General features: G+C 35.7%; 2 protein-coding genes across 5 annotated transcripts; both read left to right on the top strand.

Moving 5' to 3' along the window:
• On the top strand, window positions 1–5,844 carry LOC103410500 (protein DETOXIFICATION 33). 2 transcript variants are annotated; one of them, XM_029106675.2, is made up of 9 exons: window positions 1–451; window positions 2,900–3,095; window positions 3,833–4,178; window positions 4,392–4,478; window positions 4,549–4,605; window positions 4,761–4,999; window positions 5,116–5,234; window positions 5,337–5,423; window positions 5,511–5,844. In XM_029106675.2, exons 1-9 carry the CDS (start codon window positions 176–178, stop codon window positions 5,571–5,573), a joined length of 1,470 nt encoding a protein of 489 aa, XP_028962508.2. In that variant the 5' UTR covers window positions 1–175; the 3' UTR covers window positions 5,574–5,844. The 2 variants fall into 2 exon arrangements, with proteins under 2 accessions (XP_028962508.2, XP_008347416.3); XM_008349194.4 differs by lacking the exon at window positions 1–451 and adding an exon at window positions 1,183–1,961.
• A 5,416-nt stretch (window positions 5,845–11,260) lies between these two features.
• LOC103420933 (probable E3 ubiquitin-protein ligase ARI2) lies at window positions 11,261–15,702 on the top strand. 3 transcript variants are annotated; one of them, XR_011583580.1, is made up of 8 exons: window positions 11,277–11,759; window positions 12,472–12,504; window positions 12,621–12,900; window positions 12,997–13,477; window positions 14,104–14,652; window positions 14,780–14,937; window positions 15,027–15,206; window positions 15,332–15,702. XR_011583580.1 is itself a non-coding variant. In XM_070826692.1 (7 exons), exons 1-7 carry the CDS (start codon window positions 11,628–11,630, stop codon window positions 15,032–15,034), a joined length of 1,641 nt encoding a protein of 546 aa, XP_070682793.1. In that variant the 5' UTR covers window positions 11,261–11,627; the 3' UTR covers window positions 15,035–15,311. The 3 variants fall into 3 exon arrangements, 1 of the variants encoding a protein (XP_070682793.1); XR_011583581.1 differs by having other exon boundaries at window positions 15,335–15,702; XM_070826692.1 differs by lacking the exon at window positions 15,332–15,702 and having other exon boundaries at window positions 11,261–11,759; window positions 15,027–15,311.
• The last annotated feature ends 1,564 nt before the right edge of the window (window positions 15,703–17,266 follow it).

Below are 17,266 nucleotides of genomic sequence, written 5' to 3' on the forward strand. Positions count from 1 at the left end.
GGTGACCCAAAAACACACAACGCATCAGACACCGGATATCTCAACCACCCAAAACCCCCTAACTCTCCCCATTTTCCCAAATATAAACACGCAAGATACAACATTCTCACTCCCACTCTCTAACACTCTCTCTCTGATTAAAACTTTTCAAACTGCTGTTTTTGAGCTGAGACACATGGACGTTGGCAATGACAACCAGAATACGCCTCTGCTGGTTTCCAACCACAGCGGCCATGAGGACGGCGGAGAGAAGAAAGTCGGATTTGTTAAGCAGTACGGTATCGAGTCCAAGAAGCTGTGGAAGATTGCCGGCCCTGCAATCTTCACCTCCCTCTGTCAGTACTCCTTGGGTGCCCTCACTCAGACCTTTGCCGGGTTTGTCGGTGACCTCGAGCTAGCCGCCGTCTCCATCGAGAATTCTGTCATCGCCGGACTCGCCTTCGGTGTCATGGTAATGGTCCAAATATCTATCAAGTCATTCTCTTTCTTTTATGATCACTCATCCAATTCAATCCAATGCAATATAATGCACTCAATCTTAGTGCTTACGCGTGCTGCATGATTAGTCGAGATGATACAAATAATTTATTCGACCATTCACTCGTTTATATATGCATGCAGTGAGATTAATGCTGGCATTTTTTTTTTTTGACCAAAACGATAGCAATAATTCATTAAATTACTTTTAGCATTAGAATGAGGGGTGAGCGTTGACGCAAGAAAAATGTTATTTCGAGTCGTAGAAATAGCTTCTTTGCAAAACAAAAGCGAGTCTGCATACGATAGATGTTATCTCCTCATATTTTCAAAGCGAAAATCATTGTTAGCTTGGGAGCATTAGAATGTGATTCCCCTTATCATGTATGTTTATTTTCTCTTTATCACACTTATGTTTATTTTTCGCATTAAATTTATCAATTAAAAATAATACAAATAATAACTTTTTTTTCTTTACTTGGAGTGATTTATTTTGGCTTTAGTATTTGTAAGTTTCGTTTGGATGTACTTTTAAAATGATTGAAAGCGCTTTTATTTGGAGTGATTTATTTTGGCATTAGAATGTACTTTTAAAAGAAAACGCTTTTAGAGAAAATGTCTTTTTATTCCAAAAGTACTTTAAGTGTTTTTCCAAAATTTACTTGTATTTTTACTAAAGATTGGTTCTAAAAATATTTTCACCAAAAACACTTTCAGTCATTTTAAAAACACATCCAAATAAACTCGTAATCTAGCTTAGTTAAAGTGTTTGACTATTTGTTCAAAGAAAAGTGTGTGATTAGTTAATGTGTTTAGCTTTATCTCCCTAACTTGGATGACATTTAACAGCTGAGTCATCTCTCTCGGTCTATTGATTGACGTGAACAACTGAATCACTCATCTCTCTATCTCTCTCTCTCTCGCTCTCTCTCTCTCGATCAATACGGCTGCGGGGAGTATACCTGCTCGTCTCGACGTCCACTCGTCTCATGCAAAATATGCAACCACCATTCAAACGATGTACTGGTGACCCAAAAAACGCATCAGAAACCGGATATCTCAACCACCTAAAACCCCCTAACTCTCCCCATTTTCCCAAATATAAACACGCAAGATCTCTCTCTCACTCTCTAACACACACACTCTCTCTCTCTCCTCTCTCCTCTCTTCTAATTAAAACTTTTCAAACTGCTGCTTTTGAGCTGAGACACATGGAAATTGGCAATGACCAGAATACGCCTCTCCTGGTTTCCAACCACAGCGGCCATGAGGACGGCGGAGAGGAGAAAGTCGGATTTGTTAAGCAGTACGGTATCGAGTCCAAGAAGCTGTGGAAGATTGCCGGCCCTGCAATCTTCACCTCCCTCTGTCAGTACTCCTTGGGTGCCCTCACCCAGACCTTTGCCGGGTTTGTCGGTGACCTCGAGCTAGCCGCCGTCTCCATCGAGAATTCTGTCATCGCCGGACTCGCTTTCGGTGTCATGGTAATGGTCCAAATATCCATCAAGTCATTCTCTTTCTTTTATGACCACTCATCCAATTCAATCCAATCCAATCCAACATAATCCACTCAATCTTAGTCATCAAAAACAGCTAACGCATGCTGCATGATTAGTCGAGATGATACAAATAATTTATTCGACCAATCACTCGTTTATATATGTATGCAGTGAGAATAATGCTGACATTTTTTTTAGAGAACTTAAACAATCTTGATACTGTTCATTTTAATGAAAATTATATTTTTACAGCAAAAGGTCAATTATGATACTATTTACTTTACCATTTATTTTGTCCTTATCATTAAAACTAAAAAATTTCAAGCTCTTTTCATTAGTTTTTTTTTAACCAAAACAATAGCAATAATTCATTAAATTACTTTTAGCATTAGAATGAGTGGCGAGCGTTGACGCAACAAAAATGTTATTTCGAGTTGTAGAAACAGCTTCTTTGCAAAGTAAAGACGAGTCTGCGTACGATATATGCTATCTCCTCATCTTCCCAAAGCGAAAAATCTTGTTAGCTTGGGAGCATTAGAATGTGATTCCCCTTATCATGTATGTTTATTTTCTATTTATCGCACTTATGTTTATTTTTTGCATTAAATTTATAACTAAAAATAATACAAATAATAACTTTTTTTTCTTCTATACTTGGAGTGATTTATTTTGGCTTTAGTATTTGTATGACTTGTTTGTATATGCTTTTAAAATGACTGAAAATGTTTTTAGAGAAAATATTTTTGGATTCCAAAAGTACTTTAAGTGATTTTCCAAAATTTACTTGTATTTTTACTAAGGATTAATTTTAAAAATATTTTCACTAAAAACACTTTCAGTCATTTTAAAAGCACATGTAAATAAATTAGTAATCGAGCTTGGTTAAAGTGCTTGACTATTTGTCTGTGTTTTGGGGGTTGCAGTTGGGTATGGGTAGTGCATTGGAGACGCTGTGTGGGCAAGCATACGGTGCGGGTCAGATCCGGATGTTAGGGGTGTACATGCAGCGATCGTGGATCATTCTGCTGGTGACAGCTTGCGCTATGGTCCCCATCTATGTGTGGTCCCCACCTATTCTCAAGCTATTTGGAGAGACCACCGAGATTTCTGAGGCCGCCGGTTGGTGATTTTTGCTTTTTTGGTTACGTATTAGTCTTTCTTTCGAACTGAAATTTAAATATTGAGAAATTAAAAAGGATAATGATTAGAAGATTCAAAATTTTAATTAAGTTAATAATTAAATGATGTGATGGTTGATGATTCGATTATTATTTAAATGTTTATTAATATATTTATTTTTTTATTAATAACATATTATTTAATTTACAAATTTAATTTAAATTTTAATCTCCTTAATACTACGTAATTAAAAATTATCATGGGTCACATCAAAAGAAAGCACATGTTTAGCAAAGTTTGGTTAGACTAGATCATTAGAGCAATGTGTCCGCTTTCTTATATCCAAATGTTGAGAAATTAAAAACAATAATGATAGCTTTCAAAATTTTAAATTAAATTTATAAATTAAATAATGTGATTGTTGATGATTTAATTATTACTTAAGTATTAACGTACTTATTTTTTTTATGAGTAACATATTATTTAATTTACAAATTTAATTTAAAATTTTGATCTCTCTAACACTATTTAATTAAAAATTGTCGTGGGTGATATCAAAAGAAGAAACATGTTTAGCAAAGTTTGATTAAACTAGTTCATTAGAGCAACGTGTCCGTCTTTTTATACTCAAATGTGATTTCCTTTTCCGTAAGTTATTATAATTTGAAAAGTATCCTCTAGATTGTTTTTGGTTAACTTCCCACTAATCATTTATGTGTATTTTTTTGGTGGTACAGGAAGGTTTGCACTGTTGATGCTTCCACAGTTGTTCGCCTATGCCCTCAACTTTCCAATTCAAAAATTCTTACAAGCACAGAGGAAAGTTAGTGTGATAGCCTGGATCTCAGGTGCGGTACTTGTAGAACATGCAGTTCTCAGTTGGTTGCTGATGATTAAGCTCGGCTGGGGTCTAACTGGCGCAGCGATCACACTCAACGCTTCGTGGTGGCTCATCATTATTGGCCAGTTGCTCTACATCTTCATCACCAAGTCAGATGGTGCTTGGAGTGGGTTCTCTTGGCTTGCGTTTTCAGACTTGTGGGGATTCATTAAGCTTTCTTTAGCTTCTGCTGTCATGTTGTGGTAAGTAGTCCGGCTATGGAGCGAGCTTACGTTCGGTAATGAGTAACAGATTGTTAATATGTCATTGATAACGAGTCGATATTATGTGAATACATGTTGTTTATGCATGTACGACAATTTTGATGCACGTCCCTTCTTTGATAAAGAATGAACATCCTGCACATAAAATTTTGTCGTACTAAGTTTTTTGTTTTTTTTTTTGAATAACTGCAGCTTGGAATTCTGGTACTTGATGATTCTACTGGTTATAACCGGCCGTTTGAAGAACCCTTTGATCCCAGTTGATGCCATCTCTATTTGGTAAGGTACTTAAATTATAGAGACCTATGAATTCAAATTTGGACCTCATATTTCTTCTCATTTTGTGCAGCATGAACATAAATGGATGGGATGCAATGATTGCAATAGGGTTTAATGCTGCAATCAGGTAAACTTATTTACTTACGTTCTCATTGTCTGGCCGGTCTTTTTGTGACTTGTTGACTTTGTGGTACAACTAATGATCATCAGGTCATGAATTCGGTTTTCTCTGAATCATGATGTCCCAAATTTTCTGACTATGTGATGTTGCAAAACAAATAGTGTTAGAGTATCAAATGAACTTGGAGCTGGTAATTCCCAGATGGCCAAATTCGCAGTGATAGTAGTTTCGACGACATCCATCGCTATAGGGCTCGTCTGCATGACCGTAGTCCTCACGACGAGAGATTATTTCCCCTACCTTTTCACCAGCAGTGTAGCCGTTGCGAAGGAAACTACTAACCTTGCAATATTGCTTGGATTCACAGTCCTTCTCAACAGCCTTCAACCAGTCTTATCTGGTAATTAAATACAATTAACCACATAATTAACCGAGACTTTCGCGTATACATATATCTATCTATCAGTTAGGTGTTCTTTTTCTTGACAATTTGTTGTGTTTAATTTGTTTTCGAAGGTGTTGCTGTTGGAGCTGGATGGCAAACTCTTGTTGCATACATCAACATTGGGTGTTACTACATTGTCGGATTGCCGGCCGGAATACTTCTCGGATTCACATTTAAATTTGGAGTCGAGGTGATACAATTAGACGACTTGACTATTTTTGAGTATCAGTAACAATTTCATAACCCTAATCTCTCCCCTAATTCCGTTTTTCAAACTTGTGCTGTTTTGTAGGGTATCTGGGGAGGAATGATTGGTGGCATTGTCTTGCAAACCATGATCTTGATAGTGGTCACTTCCTTAACTAACTGGAAGAAAGAAGTAAGTACTGAGTTCTTACTCTTGATTATAACCCAAAATCGGGTTAATTTGCTTAAGCCGATGTTAATTATGTCACGAAATGCGCAGGCTGATGAAGCGGAGAGCCGTGTAAGGAAGTGGGGAGGAGGAGGAAGAGATGCAGATATGTAACTCGAAGACAAAAGCATCAAAATTAAGGGGTGCATGACATAGTCACACGGAGCTTTTGCAGTAACCATCGGCAATGCAATTTTGCATTGGTTCATTGCGCGCTAGTTATATTTTGATGCTAAAGCTCAGAAGTTGTGGGTAGTTAGTATTGCCAAAACTCAGAAGCAGAGGAAACTAGTGAGGCATTGATTTTGTTTGAAGTATTTGGAGAAATTCTCTATTATCTCTATTATTCTCTACTAATTAATAAAATATTAATTGTCAACCAAAACTCTATGAAATTACTAGTTTAACCATCTAATTAAAACAGAACATGAATAAGAAATATGAGGTAGAAATGTAATTTCACACAACCAAATTTTACTTTTTTTTTTCAAAGCCTCAACTACATGTAATCCTAACATATCTCTAATTAATAAAAATAAAAAATAAAAAAAAAAACTTCTCACCCCCCCCACCACATTCTCTATCACTCCCTTCCTCTCTCATTCTATTTCAAAAAATAAAAATAAAAAAAATTCTCACACATTTTGTGTGTGCCCATATGCTAGTCTCTAATAATTAATGAAACTCTCTTTGTCAACAAAAAGTGGGTGAAAAGACAACTTAGTCTTCTATTAAACAACAAAAATGATGGGCAATAATGTAATTTCATAAATCTAAATTTTACTGTTTTTTGTTGAAGTCTCACCTATTGATTTCTTGTTATGAGAGGAATTTCATATTTTTCCACCCAGTTTCACTTTCCTTTTATTTAATTTTATTTTTAGCTCGCACACCGAATTCAAGTTCAAGATTTTTTCTATTGACCTCAGGTCTAGGGCGTGACAAAATGATATCAGAGTACAGGGATTAGACACCCTTGGGAAAGTTGTGTTACCAATTATATGGTCAGTCGAACGAAAAGGGCTAGAGCATTTATGTTTTGTGGTAAAAGTTTTGTCAAGTCTTTTGTTTGGACTTGAATTCATTTGACTGAGAGACTAGTAGGTCTAGTTAGGTGGTAGTAATATGGATCGTTAGGTCTTAACGTGTAGTTGGAAGTAAAGTGTAATTGTTTGCTTTATTGTTGTGATACGTTGAAATTTTATTCAGCTTATGAGGTACATATTACTTGTGTTGTGACTACTCAGTACTGATTTGTTATTGATGTGCTTTTATAAAAAGTGGGTATCAAAAGAAGCTGAATTTTAAAAAGTATTTGGTAAACACTTAAAAACAACTTATTTTCACAGTTTTGGGTTAAAAAAAGCTTAAAACATGAAGCAGCAAAAATAAGCTTATTTTCACCTAACAACGTAAGTAGTTTTTTTTTTCAAAGTACAGCAATACCAAACCAGCCATCAGTAGAAGTTAAGGACCCGTATTTGAAAAAAAAAAAAATTCTTTAATTGGTTAGTGTTTTCTTCACCAGTGTGTCCAACTATACTATAGTTTTCCTATGCCAAGTGATAGACATGGTTTTGGTTTAGAATAAATGTTGAGATGATGGTAAAAGAAAAAGCTGGCAGTATACGTGATATTCTACCTACTAAAGTAGTTGACCCCTAATGCATTCAAATGAGTGAGTGGTTTGGTATGGATATGTTTTTAAAAAAAAAAAACGGTGAGAATAAGTTTATTTTTACTGCTTCACGTTTTAATTTTTTTTCACCTAAAATTGTTAAATAAACTGTTTTTAAGTGTTTACCAAATACCTTTTTGAGCTCAGTTTTTTTTTATATCTACTTTTTATAAAATCATCTCAGTACTAAACTAATACTAAACTACCTGGTAGCTTGAGTTCGTGCTAATTAAGTTGGAAGCTGGAATGGGTTTGCCACAAGGTGGAATAGGTGTCACACCACTAAACCCAAAGCCATTTGGCTTTACACGTTGCTCTTTGTGGGAAAGATCTTATTCCGTTCTGGTAAGTCTATCCATTCCACTCCCGCATTTCCCCAAGTATAAATAAAGACCAGGGTTTCAACTGCATACTAAACTCAGAAACAAAGACAGAGGTTTCATCGAAATCTATGGCGTCTAAATCATGAAACAATCACGAATACATATCCCCTGTATTTTGTTAGTGGCTATACTATGACTTTCTTAATATGTTGTTAATGTTATGCAGTACTGTGATTGATAATTAGGGTTGTATGATGAACTACTTAAATGTCATTCCTACATAATTTTGGATCGTGTGATGAGTATATTATATTTCATTCCTACACAACTTCTAGTTGTGTTATGAATCTATTGAACTTTATTCCTACACAATTATTGGTTGTGTGATAAGTTCGATTAATTTCATTCCTACATAGCTTTGGGCTATGTCATGGATTTGACAAAGAACTTCATTCCTACATGACTTACGGTTGTGTGGTGAAACTACTAATCCTCATTCCTATATAGCTTCAGGCTATATGATGAGTAAAACAAAGTCACGAATGTCGTGTGGTGAGAATAAAAGAATTAAATAGTGGAGCTGAGTGATGGGTCACATTTCTGAATGTTGTTATACTAGGAAGCCATTAGGGATACTACTTGAAGTACTATTGTGTGTGTAAGTGGTTTTCGAAAATCATTTTGTTAGTACAGAAGCAAACGATTTTGTTTCAAATGCAAATATTGTGTTTCATTTTAAAATTTTCATTTTCTCGTTTCAAAAAAGAAAAAGGATATGACCTATGATTTTATTCAAAGGTCAAGCTACTTTGTGTTATTACTAGAAATGAAAATATATGTTTCGGTATATTGCTATTTTCATTATTCAATGAATTTATTTCGAGCATAAAACTATATGTAAAGGGAATAATTTCTAGTTAGAAGGCAAAATACATAGAGAATTGCAATCCACTTGAAACGGAAGGGTAATCTTTATGCAACCACTCTAGTTGGATTTTCTCTTAGTTTTCTTCAACTGCTATTGTATATTGAGTAAGGTCTTACAAATTTCGAGAACAAAATTTCTTTTAAGGGTGGTAGATTGCAAAGACCTGTATTTTTTAAAATAATTATATGTATAATTATGTGTTGTATATACTTATTAATTTTATAAAATTTTGTATTACTTCTTATTTAATCGTTAACTCCTTTATTTCATTTTTCTATACTCTAATTTGCTATTATTTTGAACCAAATAAGTTCAGTACACCATTACTGTAGTATTTGAACTATATATTCATATTATTCATTTTCTTCCCTTTTACATTATTTAATTAAGCTGTTTGTTCTATTCTAATTGGACCAAAACCATAGCCAATTAAAAGGCTTTTACATCATTCCTATGGAAAGGATCCAGCTCAAGAGATTAGTTATCGCCTACGTGCAGGGGATACCCTGGATTCATCCAAAAAAGGGCTTTTACATCATTCCCATCGAAGAATTAGCCGGCTTTGTATAGCTATAAAATAAATAGAAACCCAGGGCTGTAGAGCGGTGCAGTCTGTTTACCGAGTAAGGACCAGAGAAAGTGGTGAGTGAGAGAGAGAGAGAGAGGAGTGATAAACCAGAAACAGGAACTGAGAGAGGGCTGTGGACTGTGGAGTCCATTCGACTCAACCTGTATCTCGTTGTGTATGGGTAAACGATTTCCATACTTCATTTATCCTCTCCATAGTTGTTTCCTTTCTTATTGTTGTCTTGGATTAGCTACTGTTATCCAAAACTAGTTTATATGCAAGCTTCGTATGCAGGTGTGTTTATTTATGCAAAACCAGTTTTATATGAAGAACCAAAATATGCATATGCTTAAACCCTATTTTGGCACGTAAGAACTGGTATGCTTATTTGGGTATTGTTTCCTATTGGTTATATATATTTTGTTATAAAAGATGATATTCAAAAGGCTTCACATATGATATCAGTTTACCAGTTGTTGGGATGCTATCTTTTATAAATTGGTTTGACAAATGGAAATCGGTTGGAGATTTCTATTTTCCCCAAACAACAACCATACTTTTATGCTATTTGAAATGAAGCATTCTATTGCATAATACAAGGAGCTTAATATACGAACTTTTACATATCATTCATAATACTAACGGATTAGTGCTTTTATCTAATATATAGCTTGGCTGAAGTATGTTAATGTACTTATGTATTTTGAACTATACCTTTGCTTATTTTATAAAAGTATTCTAGTTCAAAAGTTCCTTCACCGATGACCATGCTGTTATAAATTAACCAAATGACTTTTGAATTAGTAGTGTGTAATTATCAAGCTTAAGCATGCTGACTAGGATTAAAGTTCATGTCATGTTTTTTAGTAATTGCTTACACTTGTGGATAGGAGTTGCTGAAGGTAGACTCTTGTAGTAGAGAGTCAGAGCAATGCTTTAGAATCTAGGTAGGGGAAATAAGGCAGACCTTATGATAGATTGATTCTATTAAATTTTGTGAAATATTATATTCGTTTTGGTTGTTTAATGTGATTGGATGTTATTTGGCTAACTGCTTCATTTGAGTGTTTACTTGTTATTGGTTATAGAATTATTGTTGGAATGCTATTTGTTGAGAAATACGAAAGATGAAATGACATTGTTTGTGCATCATTCATGTTAATGTGGTTGGAATTTTAGTATTCATATTGGAAGTATGGAAATGAGGGTACTTGGAAAGGATCTTTTGTGTAGTTGAATCTATTCATTGTGAAACCAGTTACAGGCGAGCCAAATGTGCACAGTAGAATAAGATATCAACGGGAATTGTCGATGTGGGTGATTTGGGTTGGAGATCAATGAATTATATAAGATGACTAGCAAAAAGGGTTTATGAACTTGAGATATCATATGAGGGTTAGTTTCTATAATATAATATTCGAACCACCTCTGCAGGGGTAAGATGAATTTCTTGTCATATGGGGGTTAGTTTCTATAATATTATATTAGTTTCTATAATATAAGTGTGAGATAGACTTTTGTATTTATTTATTTTAGTCTTGTAAAGAATTATCGAATTCTTGTTATAAGATGAATTTCATATTTTTCCACCTAGTTTCACTTTCCTTTTATTTAATTTTATTTTTAGCTCGCGCGCTGGATTCGGGTTCGAGATTTTTATTGACCCCAGGTCCGGGGCGTGACAATTTACTAAACAAAACACTTAAATACTAAACGATAAAGTTTTTTTTACAATATACTACAATATCACTCGACGCATTTTCTTAATTACCAATATCATCAAATATCTTTCTCTATAAAAATAACCATATTATTATTCCTCTATTGATCTCACAACCGAAACTGCTCTATCACATGGGATTGCTATATGTATTATGTGCATTTTTTCCACCAAAAAAAAAATGTGGGGGCATCCGTCTCGTCTAAAAGCCCAAGGTGGATCCGTCCATGTACAACACCCTCAAAAGTCACGATTCATATGAACTAGTCGTGCTAGTCGATTCCTTACCTCTTCCTCCTTTTCCTTTCCAAATTCATGACTTTCTTAATCTAATAAGGACATGTTTACTTATAAAGTATAAGAATTGAAATGAGTCGATTCCTTATCCCTTCAAATTTTCCCTTTTCAAGTAGTAAGATAAGATGAGCCATAACAAACAGTGACCACAGTTAAGTAAAATTGGACATGTTCAGTTCACTAGTACGTTAGCGGTTTTAGATTCAATTCTCGTAAATAAAAATGGATTTGTGCGCGGTTGAAAACAATAAAATAGTGGAAAAGGGAAATAATTTAAAAAATTAATCATCGCCATTACTCCGTGATTTTATCCTTAAAGCAGAGAGTTATCTCCACCGCGGGAGAGATTATCTGAAACAAGGAACAATTTTCAGTTCGTATTATTCCCCGTTCAGAGTCGTTTAAATTTGCCTCTCTCTCTCTCTCTCTCTCTCCTTTTTTCCTCATCATCCTTGACGGAGGAGGAAGAGAAGAGAAGGAAAAGAAGAAAAAGATCAAATCTTTCTAGGGGTTTTGCTTCCCCCGGAACGTTTCTTTCCTTTTATTTTCCCGGAAAATTCTTCTCTTCCTCCGGCGGTCGATCGCGCCTCTCAAACCAGTTGTTCGTCTGCAATTTCGGTTTTAATTTTGATTTTTAGGTTTGAGAGAGGAAAAATGGTGGACGAGTATTACGTTAGTAGCGACGACGAGGAATATTACGACGACGAGGACGATCGCCAGAATCTTGAGCTGTTGGAATACGTTGAGAATTACGACTCCCTCCGCCCTGAGGTTCCGACGAGTAAGGTAGCGATTCAATTTTTCAGTTTCGTTATTGGCGATCGTGATTTTGTAAATATCGTGTCCTGGGATTTTTATATTTTTTTTGCGAATTTTTGAGATTTTCGGAGAAAATTTCGTTTCTTTTTCTTGAATTCTATCGCCAACCGCAAAAGGGGTTTGATTCCTGTTTGGTTGCTGAGAATGTGGCTTTTTTGCAGCTGTGTTTGTATCTTTGTTAGTAAAATTCTTGATCTTTTCCAGGTTTCGGTTTCGCAATTTGACGCAGTGAGCTTATCTGCCTCATGATTTTTTTTTCAAATACTTCGAAAGTCACTATGTTTGGACGAGGAATTTGATAAAAGTTAGAAATTATAAATTGACATACACTAATTCTTTTGTTTGGATTCATAAACATAAAAAATTTAGAATTTCTGCGTCGAAAAATGACTTGAATTTGGAACTTCCAATTTCAAGGTTAAATTCCATATAAATATGTGTCATTTTTCAATTTCTATTATAGAGAGTTTAAAAATAACAAATTTCGTATTCAATTTCATTTTTCTTTTAAGTTAACCAAACAAGAAAATTCACAAATTCTAAAAAATCAAATCCCGTCATTTCAATTTTCATTATTTTAAAATTTCTCTATCCAAACGTAGTGTTATCGCCTTGAATTGAGTTCTATTCGTTATGTCATCGTATTATGTATTTATGACACTTACTGGTGTTTTTACAGGTCATTTCAAAAGAATCTCTCTTGGCTGCGCAGGTACAGATTTTTCGGTTTGTTTTTTGGTTTGGTGATTCTGTATGAATGTTACTATGGTTATGTATGTGTTATACTCGACTAGATTTATATCGAATGTTCGGAATTAAAATGTGCAGAAGGACGACGTGCAGAGGGCAATGGATGTACTATCGTTGAAAGAATACCATGCCCGAACCTTACTCATCCATTACCGTTGGGATGTTGACAATGTGCTTGCGGTGCTTGTAGAGAAGGGGAAAGATAGATTGTATGCCGAAGCAGGTGTGACGTTGGTGGAGCAGGATGATCATGTTTCATCACAGTTGTCCTCTGAGGTAATGTGCGGTATTTGCATGGATGAAATTCCAGCTGATCAAGTGACAGTCATGGATTGCGGTCACTGCTTCTGCAACGGATGTAAGTACTCTCCTCTGCATCTTCTATACTTTCTCATGCAATGTGCGAATGTTGTGATTGTGGTTGCAATCAGTTTTGTCTACCATTGTGCTTTAGGTTGGACGGAGCATTTTATTGTGAAAATAAATGACGGGCAGAGTAGGCGCATTAAATGCATGGCATACAAGTGCAATGCCATTTGTGATGAAGCAGTAATCAGAAATCTAGTCAGTGCAAGGGATCATAGTCTGGCGGAGAAATTTGAGCGTTTTCTTCTGGAATCATATATTGAGGATAATAGAATGGTGAAATGGTGCCCAAGTGTTCCCCACTGCGGAAATGCTATACGCATTGAGGAAGATGAACTGTGCGAGGTTGAATGTGCATGTGGGGTTCAGTTCTGTTTTAACTGCTTAGCTGAAGCACACTCCCCATGTTCGTGCCAAATGTGGAAACTATGGTGTCAGAAGTGCCAAGATGAATCAGAGACGGTTAACTATATTGCAGTCAATACAAAGCCTTGCCCAAAGTGTGGCAAGCTGGTTGAGAAGAATGGAGGATGCAATCTAGTTTCGTGTCTCTGCGGACAACCATTTTGGTGAGTGTTTATATATTTTTAGCATTTTCTTTAGTCTTGCGCTCTTTTATTTGTGAATTTGTGGGGCTGGTTTGGGGAGCATTTCATACATTTAGATGGTCGGGCAGTGTTTCAAAACTCTACCTGGGTAGGATACTTTTCTTAGGATTTGCTATGCTGCCTCTGTGAAGTTTATGTTGACGTGTGACTTTTGGTAGACTGGCTCCTTATAGACTAAGCTTTTCGGAAAGATTTTTTTGTTAGTTACGCTTTGCATAAACCTGCTCTGCACAATGTGTGGGTTTTTTACTTTAACTTGTCTTGAAACCAAAAAAGCTCTCTGTTTTTGTGTGGATTTGCTGTTGCCTTTCACATGCTAACAAATCATGGTGGTTCAAAATTTCTACCCATCAAGTTCTTTCAGCGTTTTGGACATAAAGTTATTGGTTCTAAAGCATTCGGTGAAGTATATGTCATCTTCTATGACGTTGCGATAAGCAGTATTATTAGACAGAATGTGGCTTAAAATATTCATTGAATAAAAAATGGAGCTTCCTTATTTTGATGAAACATTACTGCAATTTCTTTTGAATAGAGTGCATTTGATAATATTGCTTTAAAGTTTGTTTCTGTATGTGTTTTGACAGTTGGCTCTGCGGTGCCCCAACTGGTTTGAATCATACATGGGACACCATCGCGGGTCACAGTTGTGGGCGATTCAAAGAAGAAGAGGAGACGAAACTTGAACGGGCCAAGAGGGATTTATTTCGTTACACTCACTACTTCAACCGTTATCAAGCTCATATCGATTCCCTTAAGCTTGAAGCAACTCTGAAACAAAGCATACAAGAAAAAATATCGCATTTGGAAGAAAGAGAATCGACATATAGAGATATGAGCTGGGCGACCAATGCACTCTACAGACTCTTCAGATCAAGGCAGATTATTTCGTTTTCCTACCCGTTTGCATATTACATGTTTAGCGAAGACATATGCAAAAATGAAATGACGGCAGAAGAAAGGACCATAAAACAAAACTTATTTGAGGACCAGCAGCAGCAGCTTGAGTCAAATATGGAGAAGCTTTCTTTGTTTATAGAGGAGCCTTTTGATGAGTATTCGCCGGATGAAATTATGGAGTTGAAAATGAGGATCTTAAATCTTTCTACGCTTACTGATAACCTCTGCGCAAAATTGTAAGTTTCTTTTAATACTCGAATTCTCCCATTTGGTCTTCAAAAATCTTGTTGGAGATTGATGTTGCAAACCTTTATCCACTCTCAACGTATTTGCTTAGAATTCACACGTATGTATTATTTGCAGGTACGATTGCATCGAGGATGATTTGTTGGGTTCCCTCAAGAGGACAAGGCACAGCATTGCTCCTTACAAGTCAAATGGTGTGGAGAAAGCTTCAGAACTTACGGTTTCTAGGGACACCACAACCTCTAACTCTGAAAGTGATTTGGCCGCCTCCAACGGTATGGATATTCGTAACAGCGTGTGTTTCCCAGTCTTACCTAACGTATACCCTTCATGTTTACTTACTGCTTCTCTTTTCTTGTCATAGCTGACTAGAAGATAACCCCGGCGATGAATAACAGAACCTTGTCAACCTTCATCTGGCTTTGAGAGTTCGGGCGAAAGCCGATGCTGACGATGGTTCCCGTGGTATACATCTTAACATTAGAGCGCTCTGTTCTCGTTACCAACTGAGTTTTCCCGACAGAATCACATTTTACTGCATAAGGTTAGGCTTAGAACATTACTGTTTAGAAACCTAGTTTTTTTATCAGATTTATGAACTTTTTTGGTCTTCATAAAAAATAGAGAGATCCTCTTTTGTTCTTCCCTCTTTTCTTTTGAATGATGAAGTAGTTGCAGCCGGAAAATGCCCGACTTTAGCTCGGAAGTTCATCTGGTTCTTGCGTTTTTCCGTTCGATTGAGATGACAACCGATTGAAAACACCAAATCCCCTTGATGAGAGTTCAAGGTTCACGGAGAAAATTTTCAGCGTGTTCAGAAAACGGGCAGGTGCAAACTGCATGTTATGTTACAATACAAGGGGATAGAAACTTAAAAAACAAATGTTCTCTTCGCTTATATTATTAAGAGAGAAAAAGTCATGGTGCATCGGCTTGTGTTCTGGGCACATGAAAATTTCTCTTGACAAGGGCATTGATCAGGTAATGCAGTTTTGTCTAAACAAAATTATGAATGAATGTTAAGAGCATCTTTAAAGGAAGTGTTAAATTTTAAACATAAAATTTAAATTTGACCGTCTATGTGGCATTTTAACATTTTTTAAAGTTGTATTATTTATCTCAAATTAAATTATTATTTTATTAAATTACAAATAAATGATTAATCCAATAAAAATTTAATTAAAAACATTTAATTACCTATTAAATCGGGACCATTCATCAAATGTACCAAAAAGGCATGAATGCACTGGTCAACATTATCATTCTTTATAATAATGGTTAAAGTAATAAAAAAATAATAATTAATTTTGAAGTTGTTGTCAAATTTAAAAGCAACTTTCTTGTTGCCAATTCATGTCATCGCAACATAAAAATTGACATTTATGTTGGAGAATATTAATGTGGTTTTTTTTTTTGTTTGTTTTCTATTATAGTTTATGTAGACATTTTAACATCTAATTTGAAAATGTTCTAATGAACAAGAAATTTGAAGTAAATTATAATAAAATTTGATGTGTTACGTTGCGGGTCTTGAAATAAATATCAGGATCCTCTTCTAAGCTTAGGAGGCTGAGCCTTTTGAGCAAACCTATCGGACCGATGAAATTTGATTCAACGACTACGAACAATGGACCCTTTAAAAGTTATAATAATTTTAACCGTTACATAAAATTTTAACGGTCCGATAGATTTGCTCAGGAGGCTCAGCCTCCTAAGTTTAGGAGAGGATTCTGATCCTTGAAATAATACACATTTAGACGTGTTTCAACCTTACAAATTTATGATGGATTTGGATCCTCTTCAGAGCCCAAGGAAAGAATCATCCTGACCAAGTAGTGTAGGCCGTTAGATTTTCATTCAACGATTATAATTAATATAACTTTAAAGGAATCCTATATTTATAACCGTTAGATAAAAATCTAACAGCCCACACTACTTGGTTAGGAGGATTCTCCCCTTGGGCTAAGGAGAGAATCCAAATCCATTTATGATGCCTTTTCTGACTTTAAAAAAAAAAAAAGGAAAGAAAGAAAAATGAAAAATGAAAAATATGAAGAAACTAGCCTTCCTCTCCAAGGCTCCATGGCCTTCCAGAGTTTCCTCTTCCATATCCACCAGTATTACACTGCCACGTGGTATGAGATTTTCTAGAATCCCACGGAGCAAAGAAATCCTGGTCCAACAAGGACGGCGCATGCTGACCACAAACGGAAAATAAAAATAAATAAAAAAATGGTAGCGTTGGTTCCAAGTCGTAACCAACCGACTTAGGAAACCGCGGCGACAGCTCACCAACGTCCCTTTCTATATTAAATCTCCACCCTCCATTGATCCCATCACCGTTTAATCTCAGCCGTTCGTCTTGACCGCCTCTATCTATAAATACCCCCCAAAAATGTCTTCACAATTCACCTGTTCGGCTGTAGCCGTTGAGCGCCATGGCTTCAGCGGTCAGGTTTTCCGTCGTTTATAGATTTCGATTCGTCTGTTAGGGCTCGGTTTATTCCTGCGATATCGATTGTATATTTCGATGGATTACGTTTGTTATCGGTGTGATTTTAGGGTTCGGATTCTTGGCGATGGGGATTTTTCTTGCCAGGTTAA

The sequence above is a fragment of the Malus domestica genome, chromosome 08, assembly GCF_042453785.1.
Source record: "Malus domestica chromosome 08, GDT2T_hap1".
In the NCBI taxonomy this organism is placed as follows: domain Eukaryota; kingdom Viridiplantae; phylum Streptophyta; class Magnoliopsida; order Rosales; family Rosaceae; genus Malus; species Malus domestica.

Coding starts and splice junctions, on each gene's coding strand:
- LOC103410500 (XM_008349194.4), top strand. CDS start 1,467: ATGCAAAATATGCAACCACCATTCAAACGATGTACTGGTGACCCAAAA. Junction 3,096..3,832: donor CGAGATTTCTGAGGCCGCCG/GTTGGTGATTTT, acceptor TTGGTGGTACAG/GAAGGTTTGCACTGTTGATG. Junction 5,000..5,115: donor CCTTCAACCAGTCTTATCTG/GTAATTAAATAC, acceptor TTGTTTTCGAAG/GTGTTGCTGTTGGAGCTGGA.
- LOC103420933 (XM_070826692.1), top strand. CDS start 11,628: ATGGTGGACGAGTATTACGTTAGTAGCGACGACGAGGAATATTACGAC. Junction 11,760..12,471: donor CTGAGGTTCCGACGAGTAAG/GTAGCGATTCAA, acceptor GTGTTTTTACAG/GTCATTTCAAAAGAATCTCT. Junction 13,478..14,103: donor CTCTGCGGACAACCATTTTG/GTGAGTGTTTAT, acceptor GTGTTTTGACAG/TTGGCTCTGCGGTGCCCCAA.